At 45.6% G+C, this 18298-nt stretch overlaps 1 protein-coding gene across 2 annotated transcripts in view; it reads left to right on the top strand.

The window, feature by feature from the left end:
* GABBR2 (gamma-aminobutyric acid type B receptor subunit 2) overlaps positions 1 to 18298 on the top strand; it is a 372146-nt gene that overhangs the window by 104364 nt on the left and 249484 nt on the right. For both annotated transcript variants that reach the window (XM_005683953.3, XM_018052222.1), the window contains exon 2: positions 18080 to 18217. In XM_005683953.3, the coding sequence (XP_005684010.3) occupies positions 18080 to 18217 (138 nt within the window). The remainder of the gene's footprint in view (positions 1 to 18079; positions 18218 to 18298) is intronic.

Here is an 18298-nt window from a genome sequence, read left to right as displayed (position 1 = left end):
GTTTGGATTCTTCTGAAGTTCGGAGGGGCGTTTTTCCCAAATCATTACAGTTCTTAGTTGCTTTGACCTTCAGATGTACATCAGGGAACGATAGCCAATGGCTGTGGTTTAATGATAATCATGATTTCTATTAGTGATTCTCCACGGTGCTCTCCGGGGTCAGCTCTCTGCTCTCTTCTCCCGGACAGCTGCCCTCCCAGGTGTCTCCCACACTCCTTCACTGCCTCTCCATTCTCTGCCTCCCTGTGCCCTGTTTTGGGTGTCAATCATTGCCGAAAGCTCCTAGTTTTCCCACCACCACCCCAAACAGTCTTTTCCCCACTGTGTTTTTCCTTTTAACACTCATCATAGACAGCGCATTTTGCTTATCACTTTACTCTATAAATTTTGCTAGCCTTTTACTTACCCTACTCATTATTCCCCTCTTCCCACACTGGAATGGAGGCTCTCCAGGCGGGGGGCTTCTGCTCCCTGCTGTGTCTTTGCCCTATCACAGTGCCTGACACGTAGTGACTGCTCAAATAATTAGGATCCTCTATGACCCACCTCCCAGAGTAATGGAAATAAAAGCAAAAATAAACAAAGGGGACCTAATTAAACTTAAAAGCTTCTGCACAATGAAGTAAACTATAAGCAAGGTGAAAAGACAGCCTTCAGAATGGGAGAAAATAATAGCAAATGAAGCAACTGACAAAGAATTAATCTCAAAAATATACTAACAGCTCATGTAGCTCAATACCAGAAATATAAACGACCCAGTCAAACAATGGGCCAAAGAACTAAACAGACATTTCTCCAAAGAAGACATACAGTTAGCTAACAAACACATGAAAAGATGCTCAACATCACTCATTATCAGAGAAATGCAAATCAAAATCACAATGAGGTACCATCTCATACCGGTCAGAATGGCTGCTATCAAAAAGTCTACAAACAATAAATACTGGAGAGGGTGCAGAGAAAAGGGAATCCTCTTATACTGTTGGTGGGAATGAAAACTAGTACAGCCACTATGGAGAACAGTGTGAAGATGCCTTAAAAAACTGGAAATAGAACTGCCATACGACCCAGCAATCCCACTTCTGGGTGGGTATACACACTGAGGAAACCAGAATTGAAAGAGACGCATGTACCCCAGTGTTCATCGCAGCACTGTTTATAATAGCCAGGACATGGAAGCAACCTAGATGTCCATCAGCAGATGAATGGATAAGAAAGCTGTGGTACATAAACACGATGGAATATTACTCAGCTATTAAAAAGAATGCATTTGAATCAATTCTAATGAGGTGGATGAAACTGGTGCCTATTATACAGAGTGAAGTAAGTCAGAAAGAAAAACACCAATACAACATATTAACACATATATATGGAATTTAGAAAGATGGTAATGATGACCCTATATGCGAGACTGCAAAAGAGACACAGATATAAAAAACTGACTTTTGGACTCTGTGGGAGAAGGTGAGGGTGGGATGACTTGAGAGAATAGCATTGAGACATGTATATTACCATATGTGAAATAGGTCACCAGTCCAAGTTTGAGGCATGAAACTGGGCACTCAAAGCCAGTGCACTGGGACCACCCTGAGGGGTGGGATGGGGAGGGAGGTGGGAGGGGGTTCAGGATGAGGGACAAATGTACACCCATGGCTGATTCATGTCAGTGTATGGCAAAAACCACTACAATGTTGTAAAGTAATTAGCCTCTTATTAAAATAAATAAATTAATTTTTTTAAAAAGGTAAATATTCTTGTAGAATGAATGAGTGAATGTTCCTGTCACCGTAGGCCACTCTCTTCTACCCTCTCTGTCTAGCTAATTTCTTCTTATGTACAGAGGCTCAGCATAAGTGCTTCCTCCTGCACGAAGCCTACCCTGATTGCTGGTGCTGGATTCAATGGCCTTTCCTAGGCCCCGCACTGTCTGCTGTCCCTTTCATGGTGTCATTTCCCAGCCTGTACTCCTTCGCTCCTCTCTCGTCTCCCCTAGCCAGTGAACTCATTGAGGATGTGTTCTAACTGGCTTCCTTTGCCCAGAGCCTGAGCACAGAGCTTGGCTCGTGGAAGGTGCTCAGCAAACGCCTAGTGCATCAGACTGAATCAGAACAGCATTGATGGCTATCCAAGGGCTCTCAGGCATTCGTCCTGTTTAGCACTGGAAGGGCCCTAGGGTTAGGCCTTCCAGCATCACTTCCCTGTTTTACAAAGAAGAGAGGTGTAGGGATGTGAGGATTGGGCCAGGTTGCCCTCTGAGGGTCTGCACCTCCCCTTGGCCTTCCCAAGGCTGCTGCTCTTGGAGCTTTGCCAGCTCCCCAGGCAAGGGGTCCTGTGAAGGGTCTCCCTCAGAGCGGATTGTACTCTGAAGTACACTGCACTCAGCTGCCCCAAGAGCCACAGGAGACCCCGCCCCCACCAGGCGGCCTCCTCCTGGAGCCTCCCTGCTCCCCTCTCAACACTCAGAGGCATCTGTTTTGGGGTCTGTCTCTCTAACTAGACTTCAAGTGACACCACACTGCCAGTCTCTAGGCAGGTGGCGCATCCCACCCCTCGGGGTCTGGGGCAGCGCTATGCAAAGCCACCTGGGTGGGCAGTGCTGTGATGGGCTTTGGGGACCACTTAGCAGAAGCTCAGCCATGGGGGCAGGGAGCAGCACTGGGTTCTGGGGATAGAGACCCGGAAAGGTGTAAGAGGTGGGGCCTGAGAACAGGCTTTTGGGACGGGGAGGGCCGTGGTTGCTCGTCAGCAAGGCCCCCCGAAGTCAGCTTCCAAGTGAGGTCAGCCTGTGCCAGGGGTCAGGTGGAGGAGGGGATGGGAGCTGGGGGAGCAGGCCCGAGTAGTGGGCTCTTGGGAAAGTTGCTTCTCAAAAAGGTTTCTGAAGTCGGGTGCTCACAGGAGCCCGCATGGCAGGGAGGTGGAAGGATTTGTGACAGGGCTGAGGGATTGGAAGTTCCCTTGCGTTGGGCCCCCTGGCTGTGATGATATGTGGCAGAGACCATCCCTCATCCATCGGGGGAGGGAGTGACCTCCGTGTCCCCAGCTGGAGGACAAGAGAGGCACGTAACTAACTCCAGGGGAGCTGCCGCTGGCGCGGGCCGGCTGCCTTGAGGAGTGAGTGTGGCAGCAGCGACGGGAGTGACAAGCCCACCCCTCCTGCAGTCGCCCTCCATTTCCATTCCGGCACCTGGTGAGCGTCTGAGTATAATCAGGGTCCATGTCAGGCTGCAGACCTCTGAGGAGCCATAGGGACAGCGCTGGCTCTTGTCCCAGGAAGGACTGTCCAGTCTGGGGATGTGCCTCCCCTGGGAAAGACGGTGGAGCCCGCTGCCAGCCAGTGGCTCCCCTGGGTCCAGTCCAGCGCAAGACTCAGTGGTGGCCCCTTCCTCGCTCCTCTGCCCCAGTGTTTGGTGGCCCAGGACTCCCAGGGCCCCTGGGGAAAACTAGGACTCCCCTTTCCCTCTGCGGTTTCCCTTCTTGTAATTCCAAATCTGACCACCTGCCTCTGCGCCTCTGGCTGCTTTGTCTTTGGTTCCTGCCATTTCCACCTGGACCCCTGTGCTGGTTTCATCACCCAGCCCCTTGTCCAGCCTCGCTTCCCTCCAATAAGGTCCTTCAAATGGCAATCAGGGTTGTCCTGTCCACCTGAGGGTGTCATCACCATCTCAGCTCTGAAGATGTCATTATCAAGTTTTAAGCCTTTTAAGAACTCCCTGGGGTCTAATAAGTACAATTTTTCTGTTTGGGAGGATGAAGAAGTTCTGGAGATAGATAGTGGTTATGCTTATACAACATAGTGAGTACACTTAATGCCATAGAGTTGTCACTTGAAAAATGATTAAAATCATTAAACAACCAAACCAAAAGAAAAACTCCCCAGAGTCCGGCTCAAGGCCCACCATGGCTACCCCAGCCTCCCTTTCCAATTCCACCTCTCCTTTTTTTCATCTACAGAGTGCTCCGACTCAGAATGCCACTTGTTGTTCCCAAGACTTACCCCCACTTCTCCTGTTTCCTTGCCTCTCCTCTTGAAAATCCAGGACTGGATCTATTCCTTTACTCAGTGAAATTACCTTTTCTTGAACATCCTTCTGCAGGCCTCTGTCAGCATGCCCCCAGTGACAGGCAACCCAGTGCTTTATGAGACATTTTACCCCATCTCTGGACAGCTCAGATTGTAAGAGATGAGAGTTAGGGTTTGGAGAGTGATTCTCTGGATTTGAGTTTTGGCTTCATGATTTACTAGTAGTGTGACATTGAGCTTGTCAGTTAAGCTCCCAGAACCTCTGTTTTCACCTCTGTTAATTGGGGACAATATAGGCAGACCTTGGAAATATTGTATATTTGATTTGAGGACACCATAATAAAGCAAATGTCACAATAAAGCAAATCACACAAATTTTTTTGTTTCCCGATGTGTATAAAAGTGATGTTTACACTATACCAGAGTCTATTAAGTGTTCAGTAGCCTTGTGTCTAAAAAAAAATCACATATCTTAATTTAAATATACTTAATTGCTAAAAAAATGCTAACCTTCATCTGAGCTTTCAGTGGGTCAAATCTTTTTGTTGGTAGAGTGTTTGCAATGTCATGAGAATTATCAGAATGTGGCACAGAGACCTGATGTGGGCAAATGTTGTTAGAAAAATGGCACTGATAGATTTCTCAACACAGAGTTGCCACAAACTTTGAATTTGATAAAAACACATACACACACACACAACATCTGCGAAGCACAATAAATCGAAGCTCAATAAAGCAAGGTATGTCTGAAATGGTATCCATCTCCTAGAGGCATTGCAAATATTAAATGAGATACATTATAAAAAGAAAAGGAGATGATGGATATGCAGAATCTAGCATAGTGCCCAATACGTAGGTCAGTGCTAAAGAAATGTTAGCTTGATATGTATACACCGAATGAAGATCTGTTGCATAAACCAAAACACAGACAGTTAGGGCAGGGAGGAACCTGCGAGATTGACTGTGGCAGCCGCTTGTAGATCCCTAACAGCTAGTTCCCCTCCTCTGCTGGCCAAGTTGCGCCTCGTGTTCCTTGTACTTGGATGGGGCCAAGTCTGGCCAGTGAGTTCCGTTGAATTGCTGGTTGATGCTCTCCAAAGTTTTCCTTTTCCTTCTCTCTTGGCAACAAGCAGCATTGAAGACGGCAGTTGTTCCATAAACTTGGGCCCCTGAGTGACTAGGGTGTGTCAAGCTCCCCCTTGCTAAGAAAGAAACCAAATTTTTCCTGGGATGCTCCATTGAGATTTGGGGGTATTTGTTGCTACAGCAGAGCCTAGCCTCTCCCGACTGATAAACCTGCTCACCCAACCTTCTTATTTTATAAGTGATGCCCAAGTGAAGAGGTGGTCACAGGGGCCTGGGGCCCTCATCTAGCCCACATCCAGTGCCTAACATGCCTGGGTTTATTCTCTCTTGGGTGTCTTTCCTCATTGGTCTTCCCCATTACTGAGCCTCCCATTAAGGAGGCAATTAAGGTGACCTGTTTGACCAAGTCCCATTGACATCATGTACTTGTCAAACCCAAGCCTCCAGTCCCCTTAGTTAATGGGCCTCTGGGAGGTGAACCCCCCTGTGGACTCATGTCCTTTCCAGAGTGTGGGGCCAAGTTGCTCATCAAGCCTCACACCTTGACCATCGCTCCCACCTGCCAGCTGGTCACCTTCTTCCCCGTCAGTGCTTTCCCTTCTATCCCAGCTGCCAGAGTCATCTGAGTACAGCACAGCCTCCATCCTGGCATTCCCCTGTTTAAACTTCTGCAGTGACTGCCGCTGCCTGGAGAAGAGAGAGACTGCACCCTGCCTGGTGTTCACGGCTCCCCAGGGACCAGCCGGACTGACCCCACTCATGCATCTGACCCACATGTCTCCTGCCACCTCCCTTCTCCACCCTGTGCTCCCACCCCAGAAGTGAGTACTCACTTCTGTATGCGTTCCCCACTCTGAGACTTCGCTTATGCTGGCACCTAGGCCCGGGGTGCCCTCCCACCACCTCACTCTCTTCCTAATCGTCCAAGGCTCAGCTCAAATGCCACCTCCTCCAAGAAGCCTTGGTGGAATATCTCAGTGTAATTCAACTGTTCCCTTCTTTTTGCATGACTTGTGTCTCTACCATAGTTCCCACTTTTATCCTGCCTTGTGTTGTGGCCTTTTGTTTCGGTCTTCTCTCCCCAGTGAAGCGAGAGCTCCATCAAGGCCAAGACTATGTAACCTTTCCTGTGTCCCCATCACCTGTCACAGGATCTGGCTCTAAATCATTATCCCATGAGTGTGAATGGGACGAATGAGTGTTCGAAACCTCCACTGCACCTCTTACGACATTCTGTGAAGTTATTCCCATACCTCCTCTAGATGCTAAGTCCCCTGAGGACAGGGACCATGTCTTACCCTGTATCTAGCTCAGGCCCTCAGCAAATACTGGAGCAGTTCACCCCTCAGAAGAGCACGCTGCAGAGGTGTATGTCGGGTAGAAAGGGGTGGAGAAGGCTTGGCAGCACATAGCTGGAGTGTGGTCCCTCTTCAACAGGTGACCAGCAGGGGCTGACAACGCGTGACATTTGTGCATACCTGCAGCGGGAGCACCCCCCGCCCTCCTGACGAGCAGCCCGCATATGCTTTGTGTTCTTGACCCTGACTTTTTAAAATGTCACACCTGTGTTTGTGGGAGTGGGGGGTACTTATTGACAGCTAATTAGAAAACAGAACTGGTATCTACCAGTCTTTGAAAAATATTTTGTAAATTGGGTAATTGGCTTTCCCAGTGCAGAGGAGAGATGTGTGCTGTGACTCCATCATCCTCAAATAACACAGTCTGCAGCCAGCCAGGAATTCTGAGTGACAGCTTCAGGGAGAATACAGAAATGTCAGTATTTCTCAGTATCCAAGATGGACAGTCTGGCTCTCTGGAGACTTATAGAAGCAGATGGTCTGTCCATCACCCTGGGGAAGGAGTGTGAAAAACTCAAGATGGCTGGAGTTAATAAGCTCTTTGGGACAGAGCTACGGCTATGGTTACTTTTATTTCAGGCTGTATCCACCAGCAGGGCTTGTATCCGCCATGCAACAGTAATTTTGTCCAGCCAGTACATACTAAACACCTGTCTGGAGCCAGGCCCTTTGTGGGCACAGGAGGGACAGAGGGGATGAAGACCGCCCAGTGCAGCAAATCTGAGTTATATCTGGTCATGTCCCTTGAATTCTGGATTGACGTCAGTGTCCTGAATGATAGCGCACAAATTTTAACTGCACAGCATAACTTCTTTCTACCTTTTCCCCTAATAATTTTTTTTTGTCTCCAAATTCTTTTTGCCTTGCTGTAATAATTTCCCAGGTGTGTTGATTTCCTTGCATTTCATCCTTCTTCTAGCAGGTGGTTAAGAATGTTACTGGTCAATGCAGTCTAACTGCAGTACAAAACACCCCTGAATTCCAGCGGTTAATGTCGTAAGGTGATTTCTTGCTCATATTATAGTCAAGTGCAGGTCAGAGGGTGTATTGGTTGGGTCCTCTGGGAAGCAGACGCCCAGAGTTAGAGGTGCTTTGGGAGGAATGCTCGTGAAAGAAAGAGGGGGAGAGCAAGGAAAGGCCAAGCAAGCCTTCAGAGTGTGGGCAGGTCTGCCATCTCTGAAAGGAGAAGGGGAAGGAAGGAGAGGTGGTTATAAAGAGACTCAGGCAATGGTGCAGCTCTGAGGAAGTCTCAGCCAGACCAAAGGGGCTCAAAATTGCCCATGGCTGAGTCTTGGGCTGATCCAGAAATGATGGTGAGCATCTGTTCGGCTGCTGTGGGTTGGGATTACCTGCGAAGAGTGAGTCGTGTGCTGCAGGCACTGCTCCCACAGCCTGTCACCTGGGAGGCTGCCCGCCCTGTGATGGTTTCTGTGGCAGCCGTGGTGCCCCTCCATGGTGGGCATAAGGATTTGGGGTTGGGAGGTCTAGGTCCTTGGTGTCTTCCCCACTCACACTGTGGATGGAAAGAGAGCACAGAGCACCCGTGGGAAGGTTTTCTATGCCAATCCTGGGCATAGCACGCATCCCCTTTGCTCACATCCCATTGCCCAAAACTCAGTGGTCACATCTAGTTGCAAGGGAGACTGGGGAGTGGACTGTTGCTGTGCGTCCAGGGAGGACAGAATCCCAGCTCTGCTTCTTACTCCCTGTGTAAAGCTTTGGACAAATTACTTACCTCTCTGACCCTTAGTTTCTTCATCTATTAAAATATGGAAAATAACAGGACACGCTTCAAAGTGTTGTTAGGGAGGATTGAGTTAATAAATATTAAAAAATTATAATAATGTCTGGAACAAAAATGCTTTATAGAGATTGCTGTGCTATTATTACCATTCTTATTTCCAGATTTAATATTTCAGTAAATGTTTCTTGAGTAACTACTCTATTCAAGGAATTAAATGTCACAGGGACTTACTTGCTTCTCTTAGCACTTAGTGGATGCTCAGGAAATGTTTGAATGAATTAATTCAATTAAAAAATAATACAGTGTTTTGGATTCTAGTTGGCCATGGTGCTGGACTAATTTTTAAACATGGTTTAACAATAATAAATGTTAATTCCTGTGCTTTGGCTCAGAAAGTCAATCACAGAAGAACAGAAAGAGATGAACTCAAATGATTGAGAAAGCATCTTGGAGTGTGAACAGCCTACCAGTTTAAAAATGAGTTTCTGTCTATAAAAATAATATGTGCTTTCAAAATTCAAGTAAAACAAGTACAAAGAGGAGAATTTCTAAAAACTCACTCACCATCTTTAACTTGAGATGACTTCTAGTCCAGACATCTCTCCATGCAGATGTTATAGCAGAAAGATGGACAGAGCGCTTTTATAAAAAGATCATTATTACATGTTATGTGAAGTTACTGTTAAATTTTATTCATCTGAATTTAATAAGAAAATAAGGAAGCGTAAAGCAGAAGGAATTGCTCAACATTAAACAATTTTTCTTCACTATAGAAATTATTTGTTTTTAAAATATATGAGTGTAATAAAAGATTATGAGGAGCAGTGAGGTTAGTCTTGGCTTTTAAACTGGAGTTTTCTGCCTTAGATGGTACCCATTAAAGTCCTTATATGGAAGAAGAGGAAATTAGCAATCTCATCACTTCTTTTCCCTCCTCCACATTCTGAATTTTATGTTACATTATTATCTTTACATTGTTTCATGTTAAATGGGTCCATCACTCACAGTCACTCCTTTTTATCACAAGCCCTCCTTTCCTGAGATCTATACTTTGATTCTTTTTGTAGGTGGCTGGATTTTTAACATCAAGTAGTTCCTTCCTTCCTTCCTCCTATTTTTTTGTTTTTTCTTTCTAAGAATGGTTCATAGGTGTTTTCTTACCAAGATTACGCATGCTGATTTAGTGATTTTCACTGATAGCAAATGCTGTGTGAAATAGGGCCTGTGGTCTGAGGCTGTATTAATAGAAATCTGTGCTCAGAATGTGGGAGGACACCATTTCATTTGTTTTAGTAATTGTGGCTAGGTATCCTCTAATCAAATCAATAAGGAAAAGACAAGCAATCCAACAGAAAAGTAGGCAAAGTCACCAGTCCAAAGAGGAAGTAGAAACACAAACATATGAAAAAGTGACTTATCCTCTTCAATAATCAGGAACATACGCATTGAAAAGACATATCAAATACCCATAGGACTGGCAAAAACTAAAGTCAGTGAGGATGTGGAGCAATGAGATATCTCAAATACTGCTGGTGGAGGTGTAAATGGATAAAAACACATTGACAAAATGTGGGAAATACTGTGAACAAGTGATTCCATTTCTGGGTTTATACCCTAGAGAAGCTCTACATATGTGTGGCAGGAGACACAGAAATATTTAGCTGTCTTGTTTACAACAGCAACTAAATAAAACTCTGGAAACAACCCAAGTATCCATCAACAAGGAAATTAACAAATAAACCATGGCATGGTCACACAATGGAATACTACACAGCTGTCAAAATGAATGAACTTCAGCTTTATTCCACAATAGCAATCTCACAAATGTGAGGTGACGCTATAAAAGCATGTTTCAGGCATGATTCATTTACATATAGACTTAAAACAAGTGAAATTAAATAATACAGTGTTTGGGAAACGTACATATGATAATAAAGAAAACCAAGGAAGGATAAACACAAAATTCAGACTAGGGGTTCTTCCTTGTGAAGAGGAATATGGGCAGGGTAGGCACCAGGGGCTTCAGCATAAGCTGGGTGTTGGGCATACTGTATGTTCACATCACTATTTTTCATGCTTTGTATAAGTTATATGTGTATATATATTCTTTCCTATGAGTGAAATATTTCATAATAAATTCTTGTTTAAAATAAAACAGGGCTCTGAAATGACACTGCCGGCTGCAGTCCATGGGGTTGCTGGGAGTCGGACACGACTGAGCGACTTCATTTTCACTTTTCACTTTCAAGCATTGGAGAAGGAAATGGCACCCCACTCCAGTATTCTTGCCTGGAGAATCCCAGGGACGGGGGAGCCTGGTGGGCTGCCGTCTATGGGGTCGCGCAGAGTCGGACACGACTGAAGAGACTTAGCAGCAGCAGAGCTGTAATTCTTACCATTTTTGACCTGGGGCAAATTTTTAAACTCCTCTGAACCTCCATTTCCTTCTATATGAGATGGGAATAATAATAGTACCTACTTTACATAATACTGTGAGGAATGAATAGGATAATTTATATAAAGTTCTTATTACCATGCTTGACACAGAGTGAGTACACAATACACATTAGCTCATGTTGCTTTCCTGCGCAGGGCAGATGGAGGTATTTGGGGTGCTCCCCTAGAAATATCTGTCCTCTGAAGGCATTCCTGAGGATGTGCATAGACGAGAAGGATGTGAAATCATATCATTCAGAGATGTTTAGAAGAGCTAAGGGTCTACAGCCATATCACCCTGAACACACCCGATCTCATCTGATCTCGGAAGCCAAGCAGGGTTGGGCCTGATTATTACTTGGATGGGAGAAGAGCTTAGAGTCATTTGGCCTGAAAGCATCTCCTGGAGGCAAGCTGGCTGAGTTTAATTATCTGAAGGGCTCTCGTGGGGGTGGAGGACTGCACATGTTCTGTGAGATTCTAGAGCAGGGGTAAGCAAACTGCAGTCAGTGGTCCAAATCCACCTGCTTCCTGTTTTGTAAATAAAAATTTATGGGATTGCACCTGTGTTCATTCATTTACATATTGTCTGTGGCTGCTTTCCTGCTCCAAAGGGTCAAGAAGTTGCAACAGAGACTGTGTAGCCCACAGAGCCGAAAAATTGCCTGGCCACTTAAGGAAAAGTTTGCTGACCTTTGCTCTAGATTGAGAGGCTGGAATGGGGGATGCAAAAGCAGGGTGATTTCAAGACTAGCATAAGAACGTATAAGGAGAGGAGCTGCCCTAAGGCAAAGTAGCTCCCTGGTGAGGTAGTGAGACCCCTGGTACTGGAGGAATGTAAGCAGATGCTGACCACTCCAGGAGCAGGAAGCACAGAGGACGACTTTGTACCAGGGGCATGAGCTGGACACATTAGCTTTTACATTAACTCTGAAATTCTGTGCAGAGTAATTCCCAGTTTCAAATTGGTCGTTATTAACTCTGACATTTTCTTGGCGTTTCTACATTTTAACTCTCAGCAACATTTCTTTGAAATTTTTCAGTCAAAAAAGTATTTTAATTCTTTAAAAATGAGATTTAAATGAAAATGGATTTTATTCTAGAGTTCTACTTTTTCATTAAAAAAAAATGATTTTCATGGCTTTTGGATCTATTCCCACTTATAGGTGCTGAATTTTAAGAGCTTGTACATGTCCATTATGATTTTTCTGTGACAAGTCCATCTTGGCAGGGGAGGAGAACCCTTTGGAAGTGAAACGGGAAAGGAGTTTGGAGGTAGTGACTATGAGCTCCTGGAGATTTGCAGTCAGTGGAAGGCAAGGGGGTGGAAATCCTGACAGAAAGAAGGGAGGGAGGGAGTGGGATGAGGTTGAGGACCTCCCATGTGCCAGAGCCCGTGTCCAAGAGGCAAGACTGAAGATCACAGGCTGTAGCTGGTCATTTAGCTTTAAACTATTGCAAGAGAACGTGAAGTCTGGTGGGCTTAGCTACCGGTCAGGTGTGCCTGTGCCTGTGCTGACTGTCAGAATACCCTGCAGAGGGGAGTGATGGGGAAGGAGGGGGAGGGGAGGGGCGAGGGGAGGGATCCCTAGTAGGAGAGGAGGGGAAAGTAAGAGAACATGATAAAGTCTGTAGCTTTCTTAGAGGACACAAGAACCCCCTTACAGGGGCTCTGAGAGCAATTCTTCAAAAGCCAGATTGCTCAAAGACAACATGCCATAAATAATTTCTCAGAATGATGGTTTTGCCCAGTGACCAGCTCACTAAAAGCCATCTGACAGACACCTTAAGTGGGGAATAGAAAAGCTTCGGCGTTTTTCCTGGCTCATGGAGGGGGAGGTCTGGACCCTGCAAGAAGAGGACAGTAATATACAGGCATTAGGGGAACATCTCCAAGCACAGCATTTAGGAAGAACTGAAATGTGAAATACAGTTGAAATTGACTTTCACTTGTGCCTCAAGGACAATCCTTGTGAAATAGCCATGTGAAGTGTCTGCAAGGAATCCCTTGAGAAACTCAAGTTTAGAGAAATCCCCCAGTGGTTTGGCGAATTGATCATCGGGCAAACTGATGTGCAGTGGATGAACTTTCAGTGAGAGGCTTGTAGTGTGTGCTCAAGTACAGGCTCATCCAGGCTCGCCTGCAGGGCACCCGCCCGCACTTCCCTGAGCCAGAGACATACACAGGCAAGGACCTCTGGGGTCATCTCCTTTGGCGTTTTCAAACCTCTTTTTGCGGCTCTGCATGAAATCCTCTTTTCAAATTTAAGTATTATATGGCCCCTTGATGCTGTATATAGAACAGATAATGGAAAACTGCTGGTTGAAGTGAACGTGAGGCCCCCAGAGCCTCTCTCACTGGCCCCCAAACATCTCTGCTGAATCACAGGCCCCTGATGTTCTGAATGTGAAAACCTCCACACTGGTCCAGCCACAGAGACTCAGCTTTGGTCAGCTGGAGAGCCCATCTATTGGGGGCACTAACCATGCCAGCTCGGAAGAGACAATATTAGAAATGAGGGGGAGTGACATTAGCCATCAAATGGGACAGGTAGACGCATGTGATTTGTACGTTGTTACTCACTGTGGACGTGCTCTCTCAGGGAGCTGGAGAAGTGCCCGTCTTCCTTCCTTCCCATCTTTCTCTCCTTTTCTTTCTTACTTGGTGCCCAGTAGGGTATTTCTCCCACCTCAGGTCAAGTGTGCTGATCAGGAAGAGGCTTGGGCTCCTAGCACTGCCCTGAGGGGAGTGGTCCTTTCTAGAATGCTGCTGACTTCCCTTCCCTTCACCCACCGAGCTTGAGTTCTTGTCTATTGAGAAAGCTCTGAACTAGGGGTCCTGAAATATCTCCCGTAATCCTGAAAGGACAGTGGGCGAGTCTCTTCACCGCTCTAGTCCTCATTGTCTGTATCTGACAATGAGGGTGTTGTGTTGGCAATGCCTCCACATTTGGATCTTGCACTCCAGTAAAGGCTAAAGAGACTGGGTCCCAGGGGAGCATGCAACAGAAATGTGCATAGGTTAGAAAATATGTTATTTTGCCACATTAGGAAATTAAAAACAAAATCCTGCTACTATCTGCAGTTTTATAACAGAAACACATTTCAACACTATACAAACCACAAAGGATCTTTAAACTAAGGATAGTGGTCTAAATGGAGTACATTTAACATTAAGGAATATCTTGCTATATTATTCTTATTTTTCTCATTTTACCTCACTACATTAGTTTTCTACTGATGCTTCAACAAATGTCCACAAATTTAAACACCACAACCACACATTGTCTCACAGTCCATGGTCCATAAGTCCCGGCCTGCATGACTCTGCTGAGCCCTCTGCTCAGAGCTTCCCAAGGCCAAATCAAGGTGTTAGCTGGGCTGGGTTCTGGAGGCCCGACTATTCAGGTTATTGGCAGAATTCAACTTCAAGCCAACAACAGCATGTCAAGTACATCTCATGCTTTGAATCTCTGATTATCCCTCTGCTGTCAGCCAAAATACATCTCTGCTTTTCAGGGCTTGTATGGATACACTGGGCCACCTGGGTAACACTTTAGGGTCAGCTGATCAGTAACCTTAATCACATCTTCAAAGTCCCATTTGCCACGAAACATAACAGATTCCTGAGAGTAAGACCGTGGATGTCATGGGAGCCAGAATTCTGCCCTCCACACAGCTTGGTGAAAACTGAGTCAGATAAACCTTTGCAGCTCGAATACCTGTGGCCAAATACGCTCAGATTTTTGAGTTGACGTATTCAGAAGGTATCTGTTTGTGAGAAGCCAGGACATCATTATTAATGAAGCGTCTTGCAGGGACTTGGTACTGGGGAAACGTTTGCTGAACAAACAGGTATTAATAAGTTCATTGTTGCTAATATTATTTTAATGCAACTTTGATTATAAATCTTGTGGTACTGTATCATCATTGTCATTAGTACAGATTAGAAAGCAAGCTAAAGTCATTATAGGAATGTATTAAAATGGAAAATGATTCAGTAAATCATGTTAGAAACAATTAAAACATGAACTTTTCTGTTATATCTGCTTGCGCTCTGCCCACGAAGGGAAGTGTTGCTTTCAATCAAGGAACAGGAACAATTATTAGAGGGCCCCAAGAAACAACAAGAATTTCATCTTTCTGCCTCCTGATCTCCCTCCTTCCTTCTTCCTTCCTTCCCATCTTTCTCTCCTTCTCTCTTTCTTGGCAAAAAGAAAAATTAGCTTGGCTAATTTTATGCCTGCTAAGCCACTTCAGTCGTGGCCAACCCTTTGCGACCCTATGGACTGTAGCCTGCCAGGCTCCTCTGTCCATGGGACTCTCCAGGCAAGAATACTGGAGTGGGTTGCCATGCCCTCCTCCAGGGGATCTTCCCATCCAGGGATCTAACCCACATCTCTTAAGTCTTCTGCATTGGCAGGCAGGTTCTTTACCACTAGTGCCACCTAGGAAGCCAGGTAGCTAAAAAAATTTAATTAAATTAAAATTTTCAAATTTAATCATTTCCTGAACCTTTCCAGAGTACTGTCCATACTCTAGGCTGATGTTCAGAGTGCTCTTTAACCTTAGCCTAGGCCGCTTTGTCCTCATCCTAGGTCTTAAGCACCCAGCCCCCGGAGCCCACTCAGGCACTCCCCCATATGCCTCTGCCCCAGCACTGAGCCCTGTCCACCCCCTACTGGGGCCACCCGTACCCTTATCTCACTGGACAGTGAGATCTCTGAGGCCAGGAACCACGTTAGACTCATGTTTCTATCCCTGTTGACACCCACTGTGGATCTCAGTCCAGTCTCTCAAACAGACGAGGAGAGAGCAACAGATACTACCCCACGCTGGTCCCACTTTACGGTCCCACTTTGAGGGGAAGGCGGGGCAGCGAAGGGAAGAAGGAAGACACAGAATGGACAAGAAGACAACACTAGGGAGAGATATGTGGAAGTAGAAAGAAGGGGAGGAAACGGATGCAGGGAGGAAGTCATTGGGCCCCTCAGGCATCCAGCAGACCCTTCCTGGGTCTTTAGGGAGGCCCCTGGGTAAATCCTGGGGAGACAGAACTGGAAACAGTGACCAAAAGCCTTGTCCTCAGGTGGCTTCTTTTTAATTAAAGGACAGTGAATATACAGACAAACAAAAGTAGAAATGATGACTTCAGATAATTTTAGGAACTACATCATAGCATTAAATAGGATGGCATGTTGGAGAGTGACTGGAGGTGGGGACTATTTCCGGTAAGACAACAGTGGAGACTTCCTTGAGGAGGTGACGGCTAAGCTGAGACTTGAATGATGAGGAGTGAGCCATGCTGAGAACCAAGCAAATATTATTCTCGTCAAAGTAAAAAGCAAGTGCCAAGGCCCAGAGGCAGGAAGAAATTGCTTTTCCTTTCCAGGATCAAGAAGGAGGCTGGTGAGGCTGTACTTGGTGAGCAAGGGAGAGAGTGGAGGGAAATCAGGTCAGAGTGGGAGGCAGGGCTAGGTCTTGTGGCTTCTTGCATCCATTATGTTAAGGAGGGTGAAGAATATCATACCAAACTATAGTCAGTAATACAAAATAGTTATTATATAACCCAGTTAGAGCATTTTCTAACAGCCCTGCTTTAGGGTTATCTGATGGGGAGGAGAGTGAAATTTAAGGCCCAGACATCTTACAATTCTCTAAAACTGGTAAGATGTGCTGGTTTTCAATAATTTCTTTTTCTGTCCCTAAAAGTGATAGCTTTATTGCCCCATGGGACATTAACCAGTTTAGTATCTAATTTAGCAATCTAATTTCTTGTTTTTCCATTCCCTATAAAAAATCCCTCTCTCAAATTTTCTTTTGAATCCACTTTGTTGTCCAGCAGATTCCCTTTATTAATGAGTTAAATAAAAGGTTGGTGTGTACCCACTATTGATTTTCATGAGAATTATGTTTTTAACCTTTTTGAGAATTACATTCTGATAGGAGTTTGGGTTTTAAGTGCACAGAAAGCAGCAGAGTAAAAAGGACTAATTTATGTTTGACAAAGAAGCCTCAGACTGTGAGGTGATGAACAGGCTTAACTAGGTGTCAAGGGAGCAAGACACCCAGTCCGTAGCCAATCCCTCTGTCCAGGGAGAGACAGCCACTCGACTGGACGAGAGAGGAGGAGGTGGAGAGGAGGGAGGTGGGCTGTGATTGACTCCCAACATCTGACGACATTTGTCCTTGTTCATTTCCATAGCGGGTCACCAGGATCTGCTTTCCTCTCTTACATGTGAGCTCCTTGGCAGGGGCTGTGTCCAAGTTTCTCTGCTTGTTCCGCCCCTAGCCCTGGGCTGAACACAGAGTGGTGCTTGGCAAGTATCTGCTGAATGAATTCTTCCACGTAGATTCACCTCATGCTCTTCCTCCTTTTTTTTATTTTGATAAAATATATATAACATTAAAAAAATGCCACTTTATTTTTAGGTGTACAGTTCAGTGACATCAAGCATATTCACGCTGTTGTGCAGCTATCAGCCCCCATCCATTTCTAGAATGTTTCCATCATCCCAAACTGAAACGGAACTCATTAAACACTACCCTCCCCATTTCCCCCTCCTCTAGCCCCTGGTAACTATCTTTGTGAATTTGACTATTACAGTTACCTCATCTAAGAGGAGTCTTACATTTGCCCAGTTGTGTCTGGCTTATTTCACTTAGCATAATGCCTTCAAGTTTCATCCACGTTTTAGCATGTGTCAGAATTCCCTTCCTTTTTTAAGACGGAAGAATACTCCATTGTTTGTGTAAATCACAGTTTGTTCATCCATTCATCTCTTGATGAATATTTGGGTTGTTTACACTTTTCAGCTACTGTAAACAATGCTGCTGTGAACATGGATATACAAATATCTCTTTGAGTCCCTGCTTTCAGTTCTTAGGGGTATATACCCAGCAGCAGAACGCTGGATCCTGTAATAATTCTGTTGAATTCTGTTTTGGAGAACTGCAGTATTGTTTTCTGTGGGAGCTGCACCATTTTATATTCCTACCAGCAATGCACAAAGATTTCAGTTTCTCCACATCCTTGCCAATATTTATTGTTTTCTGCTTTTTTGATAATAGCCATCCTGGTGGGTGTGGATTTAGCTTCTTTTAAAATACAGAGGACTGTGATGGGAGAGGCCCAGGCTGAGGAGTTCTGGGGCCCTTTCCTCAGTGTGGTCTGAAGGGAGATAGCTAGGAGCCTAAGGTCCTAGATTTGGAGGGTGCTCGGAGGGAGAAGCAGGAAGAGGGGTACTGAGACCACACCTCATTGTGTTCACAGTGTGGGCTCAAGACTGGCTTCAAGAGAGGCCTCACAGCGGGAGAACTGATACCCCGGTTTCCCATGAGGGAGTTCTGTTTGTGTGAATGCACCATAGGGCCCCTGTCCCTGGGGAAAGCTGTTTCTAATTTTGGCTTCTCTTTCTGTGTGTTGCTCCCCAGTGTGACAATGCAAAAGGGTTGAAAGCCTTCTACGATGCAATAAAATACGGGCCAAACCACTTGATGGTGTTTGGAGGAGTCTGTCCGTCTGTTACGTCCATCATCGCAGAGTCCCTCCAAGGCTGGAATCTGGTACAGGTAAGGTCTGGGCCACCTTTGGTGGGGGAGCTGTCTTTGACTGGTCACTAGTCTTTCTCAGGGATGGTTCCTTGCCCAAGA

The sequence above is a fragment of the Capra hircus genome, chromosome 8, assembly GCF_001704415.2.
Source record: "Capra hircus breed San Clemente chromosome 8, ASM170441v1, whole genome shotgun sequence".
NCBI classification, from domain to species: domain Eukaryota; kingdom Metazoa; phylum Chordata; class Mammalia; order Artiodactyla; family Bovidae; genus Capra; species Capra hircus.
The sequence above is the reverse complement of the archived record's forward strand: the minus strand, read 5'-3'. Positions and strand labels throughout refer to the sequence as shown.